The 23577-nt window shown below is 28.8% G+C and overlaps 1 protein-coding gene across 4 annotated transcripts in view; it reads left to right on the top strand.

Annotated features, from left to right (window-relative positions):
• Positions 1-19433, top strand: part of LOC107436095 (ileal sodium/bile acid cotransporter) — a 39610-nt gene extending 20177 nt beyond the window's left edge. For all 4 annotated transcript variants that reach the window (XM_087156904.1, XM_043051447.3, XM_087156906.1 and 1 more), the window contains exons 4-7: positions 8299-8503; positions 14528-14788; positions 16313-16463; positions 18951-19433. In XM_087156904.1, the coding sequence (XP_087013030.1) occupies positions 8299-8503; positions 14528-14788; positions 16313-16463; positions 18951-19045 (712 nt within the window). In that variant the 3' untranslated portion in view covers positions 19046-19433. The remainder of the gene's footprint in view (positions 1-8298; positions 8504-14527; positions 14789-16312; positions 16464-18950) is intronic.
• The last annotated feature ends 4144 nt before the right edge of the window (positions 19434-23577 follow it).

The following is a 23577-nucleotide window of genomic DNA, read 5'->3' as shown; positions in this document are numbered from 1 at the left end:
TATCAAGATTTGAATCCTAAAAACAGTTATTCTCATTATCTCTAGAATTTTTTCAAGTTATATACTTGATTATGCAGTTGAATCGTTCAATTTTAACAAGAACATGATTATAAATGCATCAATATGACATCTGAATATGAAAATTTGAATGGAATTAATGTTCTGAACATTTTTATAAGAACAGGATATATGTTGCAATGAATGATATTGTAATTTATTCTGCCAGGAATTATTTTACTTTAAAAAAAGTTTTAAAATAGAAATTAAAGATATAGGAGGTATTTCCAAGAATTATAAACTACAGTTTCGAACCATTTAATTACTCAAAAAATATCTAGATTTTAACTCAAATGTGAAATTAACCAGATGAAAAATCGAAACAGTTAAATTTTTAATGTAAAGACTTATTATTATGCTTTGGCTATTGATTTCAAACTCGAGATCCAAATGATCCTTACATTTTTAGTGCTTTTTCTTAAAACGTGTGAAAGCGTCATAATGACTGATAGAACGTGATAATAAATTATATTTTCAGTTATGTAATGGAATACTAAATGAACTCACAGTATATATCATGTCTGGAAAAAGACGACTTAGTCTTATATCTTCATAGTTCAAATTATTCACATAAAATAAAAACCTTCTTCTTTTAATTTTTTTAGAAATAGTATATCACTTTTTCTGGTTGCTTTTTAAAAAAAAAAATTGCTTCAGTCATTTTAGTATTTTAAAGAACCACGTGAAAGACGTGATTTGTTTTCAAGAAGAGGCGTTAAATGATGTCCCTGACTTCAGATGATATTAATTTGCATCAAGGTTTATCCTTGACCTTAACTTATCTAATTTGTTAAGTCAACATTTGATGTGTTGGAATTATTTTTCAATTGAAAATCCACAATGCCTTTATGCTAATTTTGTTGTCAATAAAATGTTTAAGTCAATGAACTACGAATATGCGTTGTATACGCCTAGAACACTCGTAGATTTTATATATTTCTTCGTGATAAATAGACAATTTTAAATTTTGTATTTGAAAACAGAAAGATGCTCTACTATAACAAAATCTGTTAATTCTGGGAGCTCCCACCCTTGCTCTCTTCCTTGATCAATCCTCATTCATCTGAGATATCTTTTAATTTTATTTATTTACAATAAACACAGATAAGTTACATCAAAATTATTTCTTTTATTTTTATTACAGTTACACAAATTAAGTTTCCCAGTTAATCTGTATAGTTTAATTCCCAATGTTTAGTCCCAAAACTTTTTATTATATTTATACAGATTAAGTTTTCGATTCTTTTTAACGAAGTTTTATTCCCAAATTTTTCTATTATATTTACACAAATTAAGTTCTTGATTCTTATTAACGAAGTTTATTCCCAAAACTTTTTTATTATATTTACACAAATTAAGTTCTCGATTCTTTTTAGAGAAGTATTATTCCCAAATTTTTTTTATTATATTTACACAGATTAAGTTCTCGATTCTTTTTAACGAAGTTTTATTCCCAAAACTTTTTATTTACATTTACACAGATTAAGTCTCGATTCTTTGGTAACAAAATACCAATAAGAGTTTAAAATACTTCACAGCACAAAATTGATAGTTCTAAAATGGAAAGCATTTATTTTCTAATGAAATATATTTATTTTGATAGTGAAGGTATTCATTTCACAGTCCGGAAATATTTATTAAACCCTTAACCAAGATATCGGCATCTTAATAATACTTAAATCATAATATAATACAGATTTGCAATAACCTTAATTAGATATTAATTCAAAATATCATGCTATTAAGCTTAAAAGAAAACAATCAATTTACACATTAATATGGTTCATTGTACAGAGCGCAAAAATGAAAAAATAAATAAACGAATCTCCCAGATTAACTTTTGATCTAATGATCAAATTTTCACGCGCTTAGAATCAGACTTAATGTTTTGATGGAAATAATTCAAATATGCTAAATAGTGCAGACGATGTTTTGAGTTACAAAATCAGACACAAAAACGTATTTTATCTGAATGAACATATCTTTTTTTCTCAGCGAATGTGGATTTCTGACCCCCAAATATGGAGAGTAGCAACAATCTGGGAAATAGGTTCCCAATAGTTTTGTCCGGTGAGCGATCCAAAGTTTAGACCCCTTAATATTAATTTTAATTTTCGCATACTTCGCCGTATCACGAGAAGTTTTAAAGAGAATTGAAAAATTTTTGCACATAATAATGAAATTCGTTTATCCGAAGAAAGTAATATGCGAAAAATAAATTTGTTGTAATTATTTATAATTATTTATCATTTTATATAATAATAGTCGAAAACATTTTAAATTCTAAGGCATAGAAAATTTTACATCATTTTATAGAATGTAATGTTATGTGGCGAAATGCAAATTTTAAGCAAAATAGATAGAATAGTTCCTGGAAAATGGAATTTTGAAAATGGCAAATATTTGAAACTGTTCCTCAAAAAGTTAATAACGGGTGGCAATCACTACTGGGAATACTATTTTTAATTAGGGATTTGTAAATTTTCATTGCATAATATTTACATTAAATAAGTTTAAATTCATTTAAGTTCTTGTTTAAGATGTTTAATTAGTGAAATTTTTTTTTACAGAAATAAAACGGGCATTATGTGTTCTTTATTTTTTAATTTTATGAAAAAGAACGATAATTTAAATTAAAAACGAACAATTTAAAACTTCAAATTGTAAATACTATTGCATGTTTGTCTAATATATTTACTTTAGCTTATAATCTAATAGGAATAAAATAAAATGTTGTGTAATTTTTTGTAACGGCGTTTCGGCTTTTTCTTAACCTTCTGTGTTTTTTTGTTTATAACAGGAAGTATTTAATCTAAGCCTAAGGACGAAATCTTACATCGTGTTTTGTTTGATACTTAACCTTAGGCAAGGGAGGACTCGGCGAAACATAAAAGTATTTTTTATCAAATAGAGGAAAAAAAATTGATAAATTTACAACTACAAGCTTATTCACAAAGCTGTATTTTTGACCTTAGAATTTTGGACAATCTAGCATCACGTTGATTGACTACCAATGGCGCCTTAACACAGTTACTTTCTTCGCATATTTTTTTTGGTGAATGAATATTTTGATTTGAGAAAAAAAATAATTTATGCTAATTACAATTTTAAAGTAAAACTTAATTAAGATTAAATAGTATTCTTTTTCTGAGTTTTAAAAAGCTTCAACTTCAAGCATTGGAATTTTAAGGAATTTTAATATTATTTAAGTATCGTGGTGAATACAAACTCTGTTAAATGATATTTTTAACAACGTTAATCATAAAATTTATTTTTATTGTTATTTAAAATAAATTGCTGTTTAGTTTATCGCTTTATTCAGCAACTATTATTTTTAAACGCAGTAAAAATGACATTTTCTCACCTTTCAATGTTTTATATAAAATATTTCTTCTAATTTCAGAAATGAATATTTTAGTAGGTTAATATTATATTTCCCCTATTTTGTGATTATTATTTGATGCTTAATAGTTTTAATTATTAATTTGTGTTCAATGATTATAAAATGGTTGAAATGCAATTTATTTTATTGCTTTTTTACCATATTCCACCAAAACAGTGAAATAACCATAAAAAAGATGATATTCACACCATTAAGTGCAATAAAAAAAACACATATTGATTGTTTTTGCGTAATACGATTTAGCAATCAAAATTTTGTCAGCGCCAACTAGGCCCACCTTATAAAGCTACTTTGTTCCTGGCGGCTGAATACATACTGTAGGTGAGAGGGCTAAATCTGCCAATCTCATAACCAGCAGAACAGTGGTTCGCATCCCAGCGTTGATACCACAATATTTCTTTCAATCCTTCAATGTATGAAGAGTTTCTAGAGTCCTGCAATCTTCAATCAATAACCCTAAGCTATTAGAATACGAAACTGTCATTCCCGCATAAATGGCGCTGCACCCACAGCGCTCCAATGGCTATTCAAGTTTTATTTTTATGGTTTAGAAATTACGCCGTTACAAAACCGTGTAGTTTCGTATTCACGGTTTTTTAACCGTACCAGTTGTAAACGGTTTCAAAACCGTAAAAGTTAAGAGATGTTCCTTACCATAAACTTTTTAGTTAATTGTATGGACAGACTGCAGCCGATTATTTACCGTAATTTCAAAGTAAAAATTCCTTCAGTGCTTTAAATTTACGAACAAACTAATTGATAAAAAATTTTAAACAGGGATATATTTTTAAAAAAAAATTAAGTCATTTACCAGTTTTTTATTTTAAGATTAATAGGTATCGATATTGGTAGAAAATCGCAATTTATCAATGAAACACACATCACTAAGCCGTTTTGTTTCAGTAATTTGTAAACGTTTTCATCTGCTTAGATGCAAACGATATTTTGCAACTTTTCAAAGAGACATCTAAATGCCTTATCTGATATGAAGTGAAGCGAAGCTGCTTTTTTCTTCCTCGCTTTGCCGATTTTGTGTCAAGTTCACTTTCAAGATTATCGAGAAAACTTGAACTACTTTCGAAAGAAAATGTTGCTATTTATAAAAACATTCTTTTCTGTTTGTTTACTCAATGATCTTCTTAAATTTACTTAAATAATATTTATTAGTTGCATTGGAAATATTTTGGTAAATTGTTTAAAAAAAATTTTTTCATACAAAATGTTAGCATTTGTTTAATAATCAATGCAATAAATAATTTTTTACTTTTTTTTTAAGATTAGGAACTGTTTATAATGACCTGTTTTGAGATTGTATTAATAATAAGCACATTTTCTATTATTATATTAGGTAAACAAGAATGTTCGGAATAGAATAAAAAAAAAATTATAAAAATACTCAAATCATATCTTTAGATTTTGTCTAATGAGTAAATATTACATAATATCAATATATATTACAAATAATAATTTTAAAATATTTTACGAATATGAATAAAAATTTTCAATAAAGAAAGATTTTCCGAAAAAATTTAGAGTCTTCTCAGAAAATTAATGAACTTATTCGACTTAGTGTATATACTGAAACTCTTTAAACAAACTCAAAAATAAAAATTTTGAAACTGTTTGAAGTATTTTAATACGATTTAAACGATTGATAATTCAAAAAAAGGTGATAACTAAAGATATGGTGTCAGTTGATATAATGAAAAATCTTTCAGCATTTACCACAGCATATATAAGTTGCATACTTCTCTATGAAAAAAATTTATTGTCAAAACTACCAGAATATGGTAGAATTAATCTGGTTTTATAGGAACATCAAAATGCTCGGTGATTTTTACCGAAAAACTTTGATCCTGATTTTGATAAAATTAAGAATGATATATGGTTTAATAATAACTGATAAAATTTGGTAAATGTCATAAAATTTGGTAATTTTACAATCATTTTGGTATTTTTTTTTACTAAATGTGTAGAAAGAAGAAATATAATTTTGAAAACTAGAATTTCCGGTAAATCGATACCATACGAGTGAACAAATCACCAAATGAAGGATTTAATTACCTTATATTTTGGTTTCATTAACCAGAATTATGGTTTTTTTCTACCAGAAAAATAATTACCATACAGTACAACAATTTCACCGGAATTTTTATTTTTATTTTGTCCTTCCAATGCCTTTTAATACTAGTGAGAAGGGTTTTAAGCATTTATCTAAAAAATTGTTGCGATTGTGTAACTTACATATTCGATTTGTTTTTGTAATATTTTAAAGAACATTGATTCACTTTTTAATAATTTAGATATTAAAATGTGGATCACAGATTTCCTTGATTTCTTTATCGACATTCTAGAGAAAACTTTATTTCTACAGACTTGAATTTCTAAAGAGCTTTCTTAAAGAATACTGAGCCACGTGAAAGCCTTATGCAATTTACAAAAATACGAAAACTCCAAAGTTCTTTTCTTTCTTTTTCATAAAATATTTTTTTTCTAAAATCAACAGATAAGCTCTATTCTTCTTTACGTTATCTGATCTCAGTAACGTCAGTGTTTTATGTAGAAAAATAAAATGGCATTATATTTATTAATAATCATTATTATTTTTAAATACAATTCAAATCAGGTAAAATAATGAGAATTGGGGAATACTTAAGATCACGTTTAAGGAGATTGTCACGCGAAGAAACAGCTGTCCTTGATAGCCATAGAACTTGACACACATATTTTACAGGAAAAGCAGCTTTTTTCTTTGAAAAATAACAGTTAAAATGTTACTTTTTTCTTTCCTCGCTTTAAAGCAGGCCAAGGGTAGGTTATCGTAATATTAAATTATTGTAAAATATTTGTTTTAATTATCAAACAATATAAGTTTATTGTTAGCCGTATAATAATTAAAGCATATATGAATAAGGGCGTGCTTTATGTGATAATTTATATTATTATTAAAAAAGATTATGGCTACTGTCCGAGATTTTTTTGCCAAGCGAAATAAAAAAATTATAGTTTAAATACCGAGCTACTTAAAAAGAACAATATACTTAAAAAATGACAAGAAAATATATGGTTTGTTGATTTCTGATTTTTTGATCATATTTTTAAAATTACATATAAATGTATACACCAATTTTTAAAATTAGTTCTAAAGTTTTTCAACAGATGGCGAAATTAAAAAACACTAAAGCAATTTTATTTGTTATATATCAGTGAGTTTTAAATAAGATATTTGCAAGGGCGTCTGTTAATTTTGCCCCCCGACAACACCATGCTGTTACCGCAAATGGTAGTTATTTTTCAAAGTATTATTTTACTGTTACTTTGCCAAAATTCTATTTTACTAATGTTTATTGTTTGTTCTCTTTCTGTACAAACATAATAATATCAAATTTCGTTGTTCATTGAAACAAATATCCACAAGTGTAATATTTATATATAAATTGCCTTTAAAAATTATTTGTATTATTATTATTTAATTATTATTGAAATTATAGTATTAGTATTTAAATTATTATTGAAAAACTTGAAAAATTTATGACCGTGAACAAAAGTAAATTTAGTGTAGGATATCGTACTTGAACCTCGTAACTGAAACTCTTCCTACTTTTCTTCGGAAATACAAAGAATTTCACATAAATTCTTGCTTTTTTTTTCCTTTTGAAGTAAATAATACATTTCAAATCACCATAACTATTGCCAAAATTATTAAAAACCACAAAAAATTTATACCTATAAATCATGTGAGCATTTTATTTGTCTACTAAATCGAAAATATTCTTACAAAAACATAGTCCTGTAAAACTATTCATAAAATATTTAAAAAAATAAAAATAAAAACAGTAGATGAAATAGAATTGACCTAATTTAGACTAAAGTTTATCCACATCATTTTTTAAAATTACGCTTTAAATTTTATTTTTATAGAAACGTATCGGTAGTTACACATTAGCATTTTAATGACTTCAAATGTAAGAACTAATTCAAAATATTAAACGTTTTTTTTTTTAGAAAAAGCAATAAAACGCGAAATTAGGAGAAATATTTCATCACCTCCGAGATAAAGTGAAACCTTGAATTGCTTGATGACTGCAAAAATTAAAAAAAGAAGAAACAAAAACACTCTTTACGCATGCCTTAAAACAATTGCAGTTTTCCTGCAATTTGCAAACAATTGCGTAGTCTTCAAACAACAATTAAACATCACTAAAAAATGAAACAAACATTAAATAATGAAATTTTAAAAGAACTTAAAAACAAATTTTTCCTAAAAGTTTGCTTTTAAAGAAAAGTAATTAATTAGTGGTGTACGTTTTTGAAATTAAATACGTATTATAAATTTTTCCATTGTTAATAGTTTAGTTTTTGGCTTTTGTTCTCCAAATATAACAAATAAATAAGCATTTGTCTCTCCCAAAAATGATCGCAAATGATATTTAACAATAAAATTTATCCTGATTATTAAGCACATCAGAAACCTCCATTTGTCACTAGTTCATTTACAAATGACTCACACTTAACATACATTTATTTACCCGTATATGCCCGTATTTTCAAGATCGCAGAATTTCAAGAATGAAAAATCTGAATACGTCCAAAGATATCATATCTTAGTACTTGAAAATCATATCATTTGATTAAAAAAAAAAAAAAATTAAGGTGATCCGTGTTTTATTTTGTGTACAGTGTACAGTTTTTTCAGTAAGATCTACAAATTTACAACTCTGCAGTTTTTAAAAATTTGCGCTTTGTTTTCTTAAACTGACATTAAAATACATCCATATTATTTAAATCAAAATGTATAGTTATTCCGACATTGTTTGACATTGTTTTCTTCCTTTCAGTGTTACAATGACTACGTGTTCTACGGTGGCTGCCTTGGCCATGATGCCACTAAACATGTGGGTGTACGGACAGTGGCTGGAGACAGGAGCTTTGACCATTCCTTACAGTAAAATGTCCATTTCTTTGGCTTCTGTGACTGCACCAGTTGGCGCTGGTATGCTGTTTCGGTGGAAGTTCCCCAATGCAGCACCCTACATCACAAAGGTGAGTGACGTCATCCTGAATGCTTCTTTTTTTATATTAAAATCTTGGAGGTGCACTCGGGAACCCCGTACATTGTTGTGCAAACTCTCAGAAAATCATGTCCAATCGATTTGCTCCCAAACGCACATTGCTGTATTCGACAAAATGACTTGCTCATATACCAAGTCTGGGTTCTAAGATATTTTTGTTTACCCCAAAATCAGACATATGAAAGTAATTCATGAAAAAATAAACAATTAAACAGAAATAATTATATTAACTATTAGTGCAAAATTCCAATTTAACAAGAAAAAGAGAAGTATCAGCTGAATTGTCTTTCCGTTCAGGAAGCTGGACTATCGGAGCCTAAATCAGCTTCATAATCATTAAACGAATCTAAATGGACGCAGGAAGCGCCTTCTAAATGCCTTAAATCTATACTATAATACAATGTATACAAAATTATGTACTGAATTATAATTTTTTTTCAGTCTAATAATTTCAAAATGGTTCATCAGCTATCATAAATTATTATATTTAAGTATGTCTATCATGAAATGCTGCGCAATAAGGTAAAATCAGTGTACTACTTTATACTATAGAAATACTACTTTTGGTTAAAGTGTAGAATCGGGGACCCCTTGGATTGGCTACAAGTTTTAATTGTAAAATTTTGCTGAACTCAGTTTCTGGTTACTATGATATTCTTTTCTTGCAGTCTCTCCTTATAATAAAATATAAAATATACGGCAGGAATATCCTTGTTTATTTAGTAACTAATTAATGTTTCATTTTTATCATTAAAATGTGTCCCATTGAATTTAGTTACCGAATTTTAAATTGTAAAATTGTCTGTACTTTTAAACCTTCAAACATTTAATAAAAACTTACAAATATTTACAGCTAAGAAATTTGTAAATTATATAAATAAGTTCAATAAAACATATTTTAATGAATAAAATGAAATAATAATTATTCAGAAACATTCACTAGTTACTGAATAAATAAGGAAATTCTGGACCTAATTCTCCGTAGATTTTACATGGAAGGAATAAAAATATTTTGTTCTTCTTTTTGCTTGAAGAAGCTTCTTTTTGCTTCTTTTTGGCCCCCATAAGTTTAACAAAGTTACAAAAAATACAATAGCATGCATTTTTACATGTTTTCCAAAAATTTCTTTAATTTAGAATCATTTAAATAAATGTATTCCACTTTTGTATGCAATTTTTGCAGATGTTTAATGAAGTATTATGATTTTTTTTTCTCTTTGGCGAGGCCTTGGCATATCAAAAGAATATTCTGGAATGCATAAGTCACAAGTGATTTGTCAACCGTAACCATTTTAAAGTTAGCATTCTCAATAACAAAACTGTTTAAAATTATTTCGCAAGATTTAATGATAAGCATTATTTGTTTTTCTAATTTATAAAAAAAAGAAGAAAGAAAAACACTTTACGATCTGTTCTAGGTCATGTTATTTTATCCCGTGATACTCGATGTCTTAGCTGGCTCCTATACGAATTTTCTCTAAATAAGTGCCATAAATCTTACTTATCTTTGAATTTATATCAAGAAGTATAAGTATTATGTTCTTTATATAAATAGTCATATTGTTTCGCAATATATCGAGAGATTAACGTTCTATTAAGACACTGAGGAAAAAAGAAAAGCATGGCCAAATCTGCCAGAATATGGTAAAGTTAAACGTGTTTCTGCCTTTACGACAACACCAAAAAGCTCGGTTATTTTTTACAGAAGCGTTTTGTTAATGATTTTGATAAAATTTGCAATAAAATATAGCTTTATAATTTGCGATAAATTTTAATAAATGTGGTAAAACTTGGTAATTTTATCATGATACCTTAAAGCAGGACATAAAAACTATTTATTTGGTTAAATTTACTTTTCAGTTTTGCATTTTTTTTACTAAATGTGTAATAATCAGAACAGAACTATAACTTAAAAAATCAGAATTTCCAATAAGACGTTTGTATATAAACGGAAAAATTACCAAATGAATGGTTTAAATACCATATATATTCTTGGTTTTATTAATAAAAATATGTAAATACTTTTTTAACCAGAAATGACATCACTATTCAGTACGGTAATTTCGCCAGAATTTTTTTCATCATGAACAAATTAAGGCTATCATTCCCTTTGAGGCTGGAATATTGCTCAAGAACTAATATTCAAATGAAATCTTAACTCGATTCGTAAACTTATTTACTTGCTTTATTTAATGGGAAAAAATAAGTTTATACACATTACTAATTAAGCAAGGTCCCTGCTAAAGTTCACAGAAATGACAGCTATTTGCAAAATTTTAAAAAATTGTAAAGAGCAAATATAAACAAGGCATAAATCAACATTAGCTTTTTTCAGTATTAAATAACAATATATTGAATAACAGCACTTGAGGCCGATATTGCGTAAGCGCCTAAAGGCTCAAATATTGCGTAAGTGTCTAAAGGTAGGAAGGGTTTGGTGATTTGCTTTTTTTTTTCTTTGTTGATTGAGGGGAGGCATGTACAAAGTTTATGTAAGTCACTGAAATCCTTTTATTACCAGAAAGAAAAAATTTATAGGCTAAAAAAAGTTAACAAAAAGTCTTAGAAAAAAATTATGCTTGAAAATTTTCAAATTTGATATAAATGCTAATTTTAGGGAGAGAAAAAAAATTTCAGGGAGTTTCAAAGCTTTATAAAATAAATTAAAAAGGTAAATTTTACTTGAATGTATTTCTAAAATTTTTAAAATTAGATTACTACAGTAGAAGTTAAAGAAAAAAAAGTGAGATGTTTTTTTGCGTAAAAATTGGAGGGTGTCAGATTGCGTAGTTTTGCTGACAAGTGGGAAGAGAGGGGGGGGGGGAGGTATAGTTCAAAAGCGTCAAAAACATGCTCACGTAATATCTGAACGCTCCCTTAATATTATAACTCGGGGCTCGATTTGTAAGTGAATAGAAGAGCTCAGGGAAATATAGTGGTAAGTCACACTTTTTTCAATGTGACCAATTTTATTTTCACTATTTATATTAGCAGTATTTAGCTATCTTTTATGTTTATGAATAAAATGCAAAATGGTAAAGAGTTACATAACTGTCTGATATGTTTGAGTGAATTCTAACAAAACAATAATTATTTGTAATTTTTTATAGTAATTTGGACTCGAAGAGTTTAAGTGAAACAATTTAAGCCTCAAATTCCTTTGTTTTCAAAATAATTCAAACCTAAAAAAACAACAAAATTACTTTTTCGTGTTTCAGATTTACTTAATCTTATCTGATACCATTTTTAAAAGGTAATGAATGGCAACAATTCATCAATATTAAAAGCTCTGAATGTCAAGTTCAAAAAACACGCCAAATGTTATTTATTTTTCTTTTTTAAGTCTTTTTCAAGGATTCCATCAAGAAATTGTACTTGGCGTGACATATACAGAGCTTCACGAAGAAAATAAAGACAAGCAGTTATGCAAACTCTACTGTAATTTTCTTGATTGAATATTTATTTAAACTTGGGGCGAATCGATACAGCGAGTTTATTTCGTTTTGTTTCTTGGAATAAATATGTTGAGGGACAGCATAGAATTATAAAATATTTGGTCTTTCAAGATAGTGAAGGTCACCGACTAAAACCCTAAGCATGGAAAATCAGCTAAAGCGGAAAATTTTAATTTATTTAAAATTGAAGGTCGCACGAATACTTGTGTTAATAAGTCGCCCATCACTCTACAGCATAAAGGTGTAATTACCCAATTTAGAAAGAGGAATAAAAAAATTTTCATTTTAAAAATTTAAATCGAAACAATTTTTTTCTCTTCTTAATACCTTAAATTTGATAGACATTTTTAATGAAAACTCGAGTAGCAAATATTACTTGTTTTAAAATCGGTGCAATTAGTTTATTAAAATATATTTGATATTTTATAACTGTTGATTTAAGGTCAGTAATATCTTCTTTGTCAAAAACTGCAAGAAACTAATGCCTAAAGTCTCTGTTCCATTTGATAATTTAGCGCAATTTTAATTGCAGCTTTTAAATCTTGATACAGAGCTATTATTTATGAATTCAAATATGTATCCTGAAGTTTATCTAAAATTCTCGAATTAAACTTGAATATCGCATAATATATATATATATGCTTTACTCAAAAAAAGGCAAACTTCGTTGCCAGCAATTGGTATGACAGTATTCTATATCATAGCAACGTTTATGTTTAAAATTTCTATGGCCATTTTAGAAAAGATCTAAATAATTGCTTTGTAACTAATTTTTATTTCTATAAGAATGCAAAATTAATCTAAATAAATACTTAACGTATACTAACTATTCACTTTAAATATTAGTTAAGACAACATAACAAAATGAATAATTGCTGTAGTGTTGCCAATGGATGGAGCCAATATCCATATATCCGACCGCATGGTGCCATGTAAGAGAAATATGTATATAAATTATCGTTAGGAACTCAATATTAAAAATCATTGCATGGTTTATCTTTTCATTTAAATTTTGTCAGTTTTTGGCAAATCTAGGTCAATTTGTATTGAGCTAAAACAATAAAAAGGGCCTGAATTTGATAATGTTTAAATAAACCAGATGTGTTAGTGTATAAATTAATACAGAATTTTGATAATACTGATTGTTAGTAATCCAAATATTTCTCTCTCTCATTTCTATTATTATTATTTTTTGACACTAATCATCAAATTTTTCTAAACTACAACGCATGTGATCAATGCAAAAAAAGTAGGCAAACATCTTCAAGTGCAAACAAATGTTGATCTGTGTTGGAATTTATACAAAGTAGTATTTTATAACGTGTATGAATAAACTAAGCATTCTTAGATGATAGAGATGTTTAAGCTCATGTCAGTTTTGCGTCAATTTATGGTGTAACTACCACTACGATTATTAAACATCAATTCACTAGTAAATAAGACATGCTAACTCGATTTATTATTGGGGTACCTTTCGATAGATGAAGGTTAGTATAGACGTTAACACTATCTCCATAAATTAGTCATGGGAAAACGTTTTAGCTCCATTAGTGACTCAGAAATGCAAACAGTTGATGGATTGCTGAAGGTCAATTGAGCTAGTTCGGCATATATTGTCTGATATGGAAATGTCTAAATTACTTGGTGACATATAGATGAAATGAAGATTATCTGATTAACCTTGATACGCGCACCTAATTAAAGTAAATAAGATAATTATCTTATTTACTTAAGATAATTATCTAACTTAGTTAACCAAGCTAGGTTGATTATATGTGCCACAACAACATATAATGTTTTACCTGTAACTAGGTTTTGCACATGCTACTTTAACTATTTTATACGTGTTTTCCATTATTTCAGGTTTTTTGCGTGCTGTTTTATGGTTTTCATATATTTTTATATAATTTTCTTATTACATTTAATTGCAGTTAAGTCCGTTTTTTTTTTTTTTTTTTTTTTTTTTGAAATATGAATTTCTATGAAGTTATGACATGAACAGAAAGCGTAACTTATCTGTCTTATTTCTTCTTCATTATTTCTACAATTTGGGGTGAGTCCTGACATTCACCGTAAGTTTATTCTAGGTAGAGTGTGGCCTTCAGGAGAACTCGATTCGTCTCGCGTCGTGACGGGTACTATGGTTACAAGAAAAGGTCACTTCGAATAGGGGTGTGGGGTGAATAGTTTTGTCTTAATCTTAGCGTAGGTCGTAGTGAGTAAACCAATCGACCCCTTCTTTCTTCCATTTCACCCCCATTAGAAATGTGCTCTCGCTTGTTACCATAGCAGCAGACAGTCCCAGACTTTCAGTCTGGAGGAGTTCTCCTCAAAGCCGCTTTATATATTTGCTTCCAGCGACTATTTTTCATCCGTCTTTTGAAATTACTGCGTTTTAAAGTTGGTCATATTTCACCCTGTTATATTTTTTTTTTTAGAGTAAGAAGAATTGAATTAATACACAGCTCTTGCTTTTTTTAAAATTTCAAGTGCTACAATTTCACTTTTTAAGCATATTAAAGATTCAATATTGTTTTCAGATCGGAAGTTATTGTGGATTTGCTATTATCTTCATCTGTCAAACGATGGAACTGATCATCTTTCCTGATATATTCGACGGCATCGGTTGGCAGTTTTACGTAGCTTTGGTCATTCTTCCATTCATTGGTCTTTCTTTGGGTTATGGATTGGCCTTCATCTGCAGACAACCTCCGCCAGTTCGAAAAACTATAGCAATTGAATGTTCCATTCAAAATATTGGAACGGCATTAACCGTTATCTCCTTGTCATTTCCTGTAGAGGTAAGGAAAAAAATATTTACCGGTTTGGTCAATTTAATTGATTCCACAATCCTTTTTTTGTTAGGAAAAAACAAAATCAATGACTAAAACTACACTGAGAAAAAAAGGATGGTTAAAACTACCAGAATAGGGTAAAGCTTCCCGTGTTTCAATTTTAAGGACTGCGTATTTTATGTTGAATTGCTAAGAATTAATTGTCTGAAACTATATTATTAAAGAAAAAAAAAACACTTTATATAGATTTTTTGAAATTAATTTTAACATTTTTACTATATACAGTTAGGTAAACTTTGCTGATAAACTTGAAAATGCTTTTTTATATTAAGTTTGGGAAGAAGTTTTTCAATTACGCATAGTAATCTGCCTTAGGTTTAAACAAAAGCTTTTAAATTTTATAAACCTTAGTCTTCAACCTGAATAAGCGAAAGAACATTTTAATTTTAGAAAGAAAAAAAAATTAATAATTTTGTTAAGATGTAACAAGCTAGCAATTTCAATTATATTAAAAGTAATCATAAAAAATTAAAATTGATAAACAATAATTAAAAACAATCTATTTGAATTTTTAAAAAAAAAATCAAAAAAATTATTTTGAAAGCTTGTTTAAAATGCCTGTCAATGAGCATTTTTTTCAACAATAAATGCACTATATTTTATTTTCGTTGTAAAATTTGGAGGCAAAGAAATTATGCCAATATTTGTCTTGTTGCTTCTTGCTAAATAAAATTTATATTTTACCATTTAATTTGATAGAAATTAATTAGATGCACTGTAAAAAATCCCTGATCCAATTCCGGTGAAAATTGCTAGCATCCTGGATAAAGCTTCCGTAAAATTCATTTTATTGCAAAATCCATTTTTACCTTAAAATTTTATACCGTAATTTTAACAGTATTATCTATTTAATTACAGCAATTCAGTGATTTTACAGCAAATATTACTAAAATATTACGGAATATCAGATTTTTTGTTCCAATATTTTATAGCAATGATAAAGATAACTTTAAAAAAAAAATTAAAGTAAAATTGCATTTTACGGTAAAATGCACCGGCACCCTGAGTGCTAGTACTCTTAAGCATGATTTGAACCAGAATTCTTTCATAGTGCTGAAGCTAATTTTCCAGAACGTAGTTTCCATGTTCATTTTAACAGGCACTAGTTCAAGCATAGTTTCAATTCGGGAAAAGCTATTTCATCTACTGTTTGTTTAAGATAAGTACTCTTCCAGACATTCGTCTGGAGCTGTGGCGGTGACTATGGTAACGAGGTATGATTATTTCAAGTAGGGGTGCGGGGTCCTTTTTTAGGACTGGTTTCGGCGAGAGAAAAGGAGACCTCTTCATCGAAGCTACCCTCCCCAAAATGCCCTATTCTTGTTTCCATAGCACCAGACTGCCGAGGACTTTGTGGCGGTAAGAGTACTTATCTTAGACAAACAGTACCTAATATTTCTGTTGATCGAAGAGTGATTTAAACACATCATTAAATACATTTATCTAATCGTGAGTTTCCTTTATTTTCAGTTGCAAAAGAAGATTTTGGCTTTCCCATGGTTGTATTCCTTACCTCTTATAACTACAGTCACAGTTACTTGCTGTTGTTATCAACTCTACAAGCGTACTTGCTTCAAAAATAGATTCGGATCTTGTGAGAAGAAATTGAACGGCTTGGCAGGTAAGGCATGATTTTCGAAATTCAATGATTCAGATTAATTCAATTTTATTAGAAAAATAAGATGAATTAGTTCTATGGAAATTTTCATAGCGATATTTAGTTTTCAGAAAAGACATTCGGAAATAATGCGTCCTTTTGAAAATTCTTTAGCTAAAATTATTGTTTTTTATTTTGAAATTTTTTATGACTTCTGAACACTAAGTGTTTTGAATCAGATCCAAAGTTATTGTCAACAAGTATTTAAATATAATTTAAAAAATGTAGTGTAAAATGAATTCATGTGCCTGTAAAAAACTAAACATAAGAAGAAAAAAAAAGGAATTTAATATATTTGCAATTGCAAAAAGTTACAAATAAATAATCTAAAATCAAGTAATATAAATTATGTAAGCTTGACAAACTACACAAAAACTCAGCAGATATATTGAATGCGAATATAAAGTTAATAAACAAAACGGTCCAACATATTTGATTTTAGCTTTAACTTTTCCAGTAAAGCAAACAAAGCATGAAAGCAAAACAAAATGTTTCATTTTGTTATGCTTTCATGCAAAATTAAACCTTTAGGCGTGAACAGTGGTCGCAAGTAGCGCTCTAGAAGTAGTGAAACTACTGTAATAGCTAACTTTTTTCGCAGTTTGTAGTGTATTCTGCTACCTTTTTAAAAGAGTAGTATATTGAGTAGAGCTATACAAAAAAAAACAGTAGTTTATAGCGATTCCTGGCAACTACTTTTAACGTTAGTTAAAGAGAAACACGGTTCTAAAGCAACTAATTTTTCGAATTTGATGGGTATAAATCTGCGCTGGTCAGTCAATGATGCAATGACAATGACCCTGTGGCTGCAGCTAAGCTTTAACAGAAATGACATATCTAAAACCACCTAAAACTATTATTTAAACTAGCCATTACGAAAAATAGAAAATTAATCGCTTTGATCACACTTTCATGTGCGAATGTACACTCGTTAAACATTGATGTTATTTTAAAGAAACGGAACGTATTCTCGATGTACTTAATTTCTTAGAGGAAATAAAACAGCATTAAACAATAAAAAAAAACTGATAATTTCGTATTTGATATTTTCGCACTTGTTAAATTAAATATTCGCTGTCGGAAAAGGCATAAAAAAGTTGAAGGTTAAATAAACAAATTCGAAAAAAAAAATGTTTAAGAATAACAAACTCGATCTTTGTAAACATGAATAAATATTTCTTAATTGTTTCCTTATATTTAATGCAAGCCAACTTCTTATTCAAAACTATTTTGAGCATAGGTGTAAATTAAGTTCTCTAGAAAAGTTCGCCTTCTTTAAAATAGTGAAGAAGTTATTACAACTCCAATGTAGTTTGCAGTCGCAACATTTAAAGCAAAGTAGTTGTAGTTATTTACATTTATATTTGCATTGTAATATATTTGCATTTGTTATAAGCATTTGTAGAAAACTATAAGACTAATGTAGTTTTTCCAACCACTGGTTAAGACATTTCTGGTTTAAAAAAACAACAGCATAATTCCAGAAATAAAATCAAAACATGAGATATTTAAACCCTTTATTTGGCAATTTTTCTGTTCATAAGGTACCAGAAGTTATGGTTTTTAAGATTATAGTTCATATTACCACACAATTAGTAGCAAAAAGTAAAACTGAAATGTAAATTTAATCAAATAAATGGTTTTTAGGCCAGGCTTTAAGGAATCATGATAAAATTACTAAATTTTAACACACGTTATAACACCATATTTTATTGTCAAGTATATAAAAATCATTACTAAATCTTGTTGTTCCCATAGAACCAGAAACATGGTAAATTTGACCATGTTCTGAGTAGCTTTAGCGATTTATTTCTCAATTCAGAGAAAGGGTTTATAGCAGAAGTCCCCAACCTTTTTGTACCTAAGAATAAATACTGGAATAACGGTCGAATGGCGGGCACCACTTATTTTTTCAAGATAAATTTGTAGTTGGTAGACATAGGTAATAATACACACTGCATATAATGCACACAAAAGATTAATTTTAAAAATTAATTCAATATATGAGTATAATTAGTATTAATATTCTTGTGTAAAATAAATGATTACTAAATTGCTTGCAAAACATACGAAGTATATACTCAGTATAGAAGTCAGCTATATAGCTGGCGATTTCTATTTTGGTTGTGTTTATCATTGAAAAAGAAAAAAAATTACATAGCATTTTATGGGAAAATGGAAAACTGAAATATTTTGTCATTGGGCACAAGCAGCGAGTGCACCTAGACAGAACGACGGGTGCCATGGTGCCCGTGGGCATGGGGTTGGGAATCCCTGGTTTATAGTAATTTGCACAAATAAACGGAAGAAGAAAAAAAAAATTTATTGACGAAATTGCATGCATACGGAAGTGCCGTTTGTGTTTGTGTAACAAAATGTTTGTGTTTTATAACAAAATTTCTTCCTACCAATGGATGTGAAATATCAATCTGACGTAATTTTATATTTCAGTTCATGTCCCGATTCCGGTGGTGGAGAAAGTGATGAATGATAAACCAGAAGAGATGCAGTCTTTCATTCAGGCAGAAAGACTGACAACTGTATAAAGCATGAAATGTTCCTTACTATCTGTGATATGCGGCGATTATTATTATCTTTTTGTACAGGCTGCGATTTGCGAAATGGACTTCAGAATATGCATTTTCTTTGAGAAGTTTTAACTGTGAATATATTGAAGTCAAAAAAACGGATGATTCTTTGATACATGAATCATCACTACTTGTGTTTGTGATCTATTTTCGTCTATTTTTATATATTTCCTACAATTGAACTTTATGCAAGGTTTTGACTACTTCATTGTGAAACTGAGCTACCAACTCTAATTTCATGTTTTTAATTTTTATTCTGCTGTACTTTTTGCAATTTACTTGGAACTTTATATATTGTATTTATGATTCAATCTGTTGAAAGATACTATTAAAAACCAAATCATTATGTTTTTGTCTATTTTTTTTCTTATTAACTACTATCTGAATACCCGTTCTTTTTACGGGATGAAATAAGAATTAAATGATCAATATTAATCTTCACTACGAAATCATAACTGAAAGATATATACTGACCATGCCGACACAATTACTTAAGCTAAAACAATTAATATTTTTATTTTATTTTAATTGTTTGTTGCCATTCCCGTTGGCTTTTTATTATCAGCTTGCGTTTGTTTTTAGAAATTCATCCCTAAAGAAGCATGTTTTTAGAAGTTCATCCCTTCAAAATAAGGAATTTGGGATATATATATATATACTGTGAATGACGAAATCGTTGGTTGTTGAACTCCACCGGTGAATATTGACAGTCACATAGTCACTTTGGTAAATGTCCGAAATATATACTAGGTCTAGTTAAGTGCCGCTGTCTGGTATACATTTGCCCGGTATGCCCTACACCAATGTTAATTTAAGGTTCAGTGGCCCTGCCCGGTAATACGAACACTGATGTTTCTCCTAATATCCTCCTCAGCAGATATTTATGCGTAGTTCATAGAGTTAACTTGCACAGTTTTCTCACATTTCCGGAACATTCCATTGATATTGTTGAACGATAATTAAAAAATTGTTAACTGAAACTTTTTTCTTCTTTTTCATATGTGAAATAAAAATTTACAATTTTAACAAAATATTACATTTTTTAAAATTAAATTTTAATAGATTTTATTTCAAATATTAATTTTTTTAATAAATGTTATTTTTTATTTGAATAGTATATTTCGTTATTTATTTATAAAATTAAATTTACAACAAAAAACAGCAAATGAGCGTATTCTAAAAGACCAGAGCTACGTTCTTTTATCAAATTGAATTCGCAACACAGGTGACAATCTTTTAATTTATTTAAGAAATGATTCTAATAGCTTTAAAAGCTTTATATTTTAATGAATTTTGTTTTCTTTGAGATGCTGCGTTCTAAAATAACATTAAAAACAGGGTGCGTAGCCAAATCTTTGAGTCAAAAATAAGCACTTTTTAAAACTTTTCAAGCACTTTACAAAAATTTTCAATCACTCAAAAAATTCACATTCAATCAATGAAATAAAAAAGTAATCTAGCACACAAAAAAAATTAATAATTTTTATTTATATTTTTAAAAAAATTTCTAATCCATTTAACAATCTTACACTACAATAAACCCTTTCTTTCCAAGATAATTTTTAAAAAAAAATAGGTTACTAACCAGTTTTTAGCAATGTGGAGTTTGCTACTACTACTCTTAAAATGAATTACAATTGATTCAATCACATAAAACAAAGATTTATTAAGATTTACAATAACAATTTCACTTAAATGCAAAAAAGGATATAAACATACATAAGGCATATTTATTTTCCATACAGTTTCATATATAGTTTTCATGTTATTTCTTATCAACAAATAGTTAATTAAATGACAGGAACATTATTTTTTATCTGATAATTTGTTTTCTGGATCCAACAGTTCTTTCTGCTTTTTATGAATATCAATTCGTATAGCATTAGTTTTTTTCAAAAAAGAAAATTTTCTGCCTGGTGAGCCAGCTCGCTTGCTTTATTGTTCAGATTTATTATATATTTCTCTAAATCTATTCTTTTCTTTTTTATACAGAACATTTCTTCTTCTTTCGTTTTCTTTTATTTTCACTTTCCGTTTCTCTAGCCTTTTGGGCTTCTAGGTACACTTCTATACTTAGCATGTGCGCTGCTACATGAAACACGCATTTCTCTCGTTATTTCAACATTTATGGAGCCCCCCACATTTTTTTACATTATCGTAAATAATTCTCTGTGAAATATAGGAATTGTCACTCAATTTCAATGTTCTTGTTCGCACTGAATCCTCTTTCCACTGTCCATGAGAAAGACTCAAAATTATCTTAATAATTTCCTACAACTTAGGAAATTTATCACCCTCAAAATAAGGGATAATCATCTAATCTTATTTTCTTATGGTCAAAGTTCTGAAGGCACTTGCGTCAGGTATGACCACTTGTTTGTGAAAGTCTGAAAATACCGATACACATTCTTTTTCTTCAGTCTGATTCAGCCGATATAAAGTTAAAAGGATATTTTTCACCCAAAAAGAAACGGATGTAAATCGAAACAATCAGTACTTTCCTACATCATTGGTCCAATCCAAATGAATTCAATTTGACCCTGAAGTCAGAACAAAAGTACCCTTACCCAATACGTCAAAAAAGTGGTGGAAGTGAACACCTTTAAAAGCTTTTAAAAACGAAATCCCCCAAAAAAGCACCTTTAAGTACTTTTTACAAACGCTACGCACCCTGTAAAAAGTATATTAAATTTTTTTTTAAAAGTTTATGCTCAATTGCATACAAGATGGGGATAATTGCTTAATGTGTAATGGGGCAAAAAATATGAACCTAATCGGACGAATAGCCAGGTGGCCGAGCGGTCAGCGTGCCTGACTGTGAAGCCAATGGTTGCGGGTTCGAATCCCGCTCAGGGCATGGATATTTTCTCTGTGTCTGTGAATGTGGGCCACCCTATAAATGGGTATCTGTGGTAGTATGACTTCACAGGTGCCCACTGGGTAACGTTAAATGAGCAAACTTCGGGCATCTGAAGAACGAATGCTCAGTGCTAGCCATAGAAGGAAAAAAAGTTCATGAGAAGTCGAATTTTAAGTGTCTTATTTAAAATTCAATTTTTCAGGAACTATCTAGCCAATTTTGTACTTTGCCATATAAACTTACATTTTTAGAAACGATGTAAAAAATTGTATACCTTACAATTCAAACTTTTTTTGTCCAATCTTAAATAAAATAATAAATATTTACTAAAGTTTATTTTTTGCATGGAATTATCTTTGGCTGGTTTAGTTTTATATATGTGCATAATTTTTTTCAATTAGCTTAAAAAATTTTCCAGATGTAGGGAAATACGCAAAAAGAAAAATTAACATTAAGGGGTTCAAATTTGGGACATTTCTCAGATTGCGGCTACCCCCTATATATTGGGGGTCAGAAATCCAAATCCGTGTAAGAAAAAACGAATGTTTATTCAAAGAAAGTACGAATTTGTCTGATTTCGTAATGTAAAATATTGTTTGCACTTATTAATTAGCATATTTGAAGTCACGCCTCACCACATAGCCATTACGATTGAGTCCTAGAACGTGAAGATCCGATCGAAATAATGGTGCGTTTTTTTTTTCTTTTTGCGCACTGTACACTTATGAAACATGAATTAATATTCAATGAAAGAGAGCATATTTTGTTTGTCCTTTATATTTCAGAGGAAATAAGAGATCATTAAACACTTAACAAAATTTAAAGCATTTGATAATATCTTCGCATTTCTATTTACTTTGCGCATTGTACAATTTAGAATTACTAATATTCAGCTCCGTAGCCTTGTAATTTTAAACCTAATCCAGAAGACAAGGGAATTCCTGGATCAAGTATTGGGTCAGAAATTTGCCTTCGTGGAAGGCTTTTTGATGAAACTAGACCGCAATTTCGAAACATGGAGAGGTAAACCACGGAAATTTCCCACGGTTAGCCTCACGGCAAAGGGACTCTATCCCATAATCTGTCTACCAATGAGGTTATTATACGTCAACACTGTGGTCGGTGCGGAATTCGTATTTTGTTTCTTATTTCCTTTTACTTATTATCTTGTTTCTCAGTCTTTATTGGTTAAACCACTTTGCACGTTTGTCTCTTCACTTTTCTCAATCATCATCTGCTGTTTAGAAACTGAGGAAGGTTCTTGCTTATGGAACTGAAACTATAGTATGCCCATTTCTGTACTTTCATTTGTGCTTTATTCACATTTCTTTTTGCTTTGCCTATTATACATAACACAAAGTATAACCCATACTTTTTAAATGTTAAGTTTCTTTGGTTTTGAGAGAATAAGTTGTTCATTACGGTAGTTGAAACTAGCTTTCTTCCATGAAAACGTGCCTCATAAGATTTTTCTTTCTTTTTTGAAAGATGTTCACCTTACCATCATTTTGGAAATAATCATTAGTGTATTACTACAGTTTTTTCTTCTTTTTAAGATTATTTCCAAAAAATTTTTTATCTTTTAGTTGGGTTTAACAATAAATAAACGGCTTTTTGTAGCGATTCAGAA

The sequence above is a fragment of the Parasteatoda tepidariorum genome, chromosome 2 (assembly GCF_982258835.1).
Source record: "Parasteatoda tepidariorum strain Cologne lab strain chromosome 2, Ptep-v5.0, whole genome shotgun sequence".
Taxonomy (NCBI): Eukaryota; Metazoa; Arthropoda; class Arachnida; order Araneae; family Theridiidae; genus Parasteatoda; species Parasteatoda tepidariorum.
This window is presented reverse-complemented; position numbering and strand designations above follow the sequence as displayed.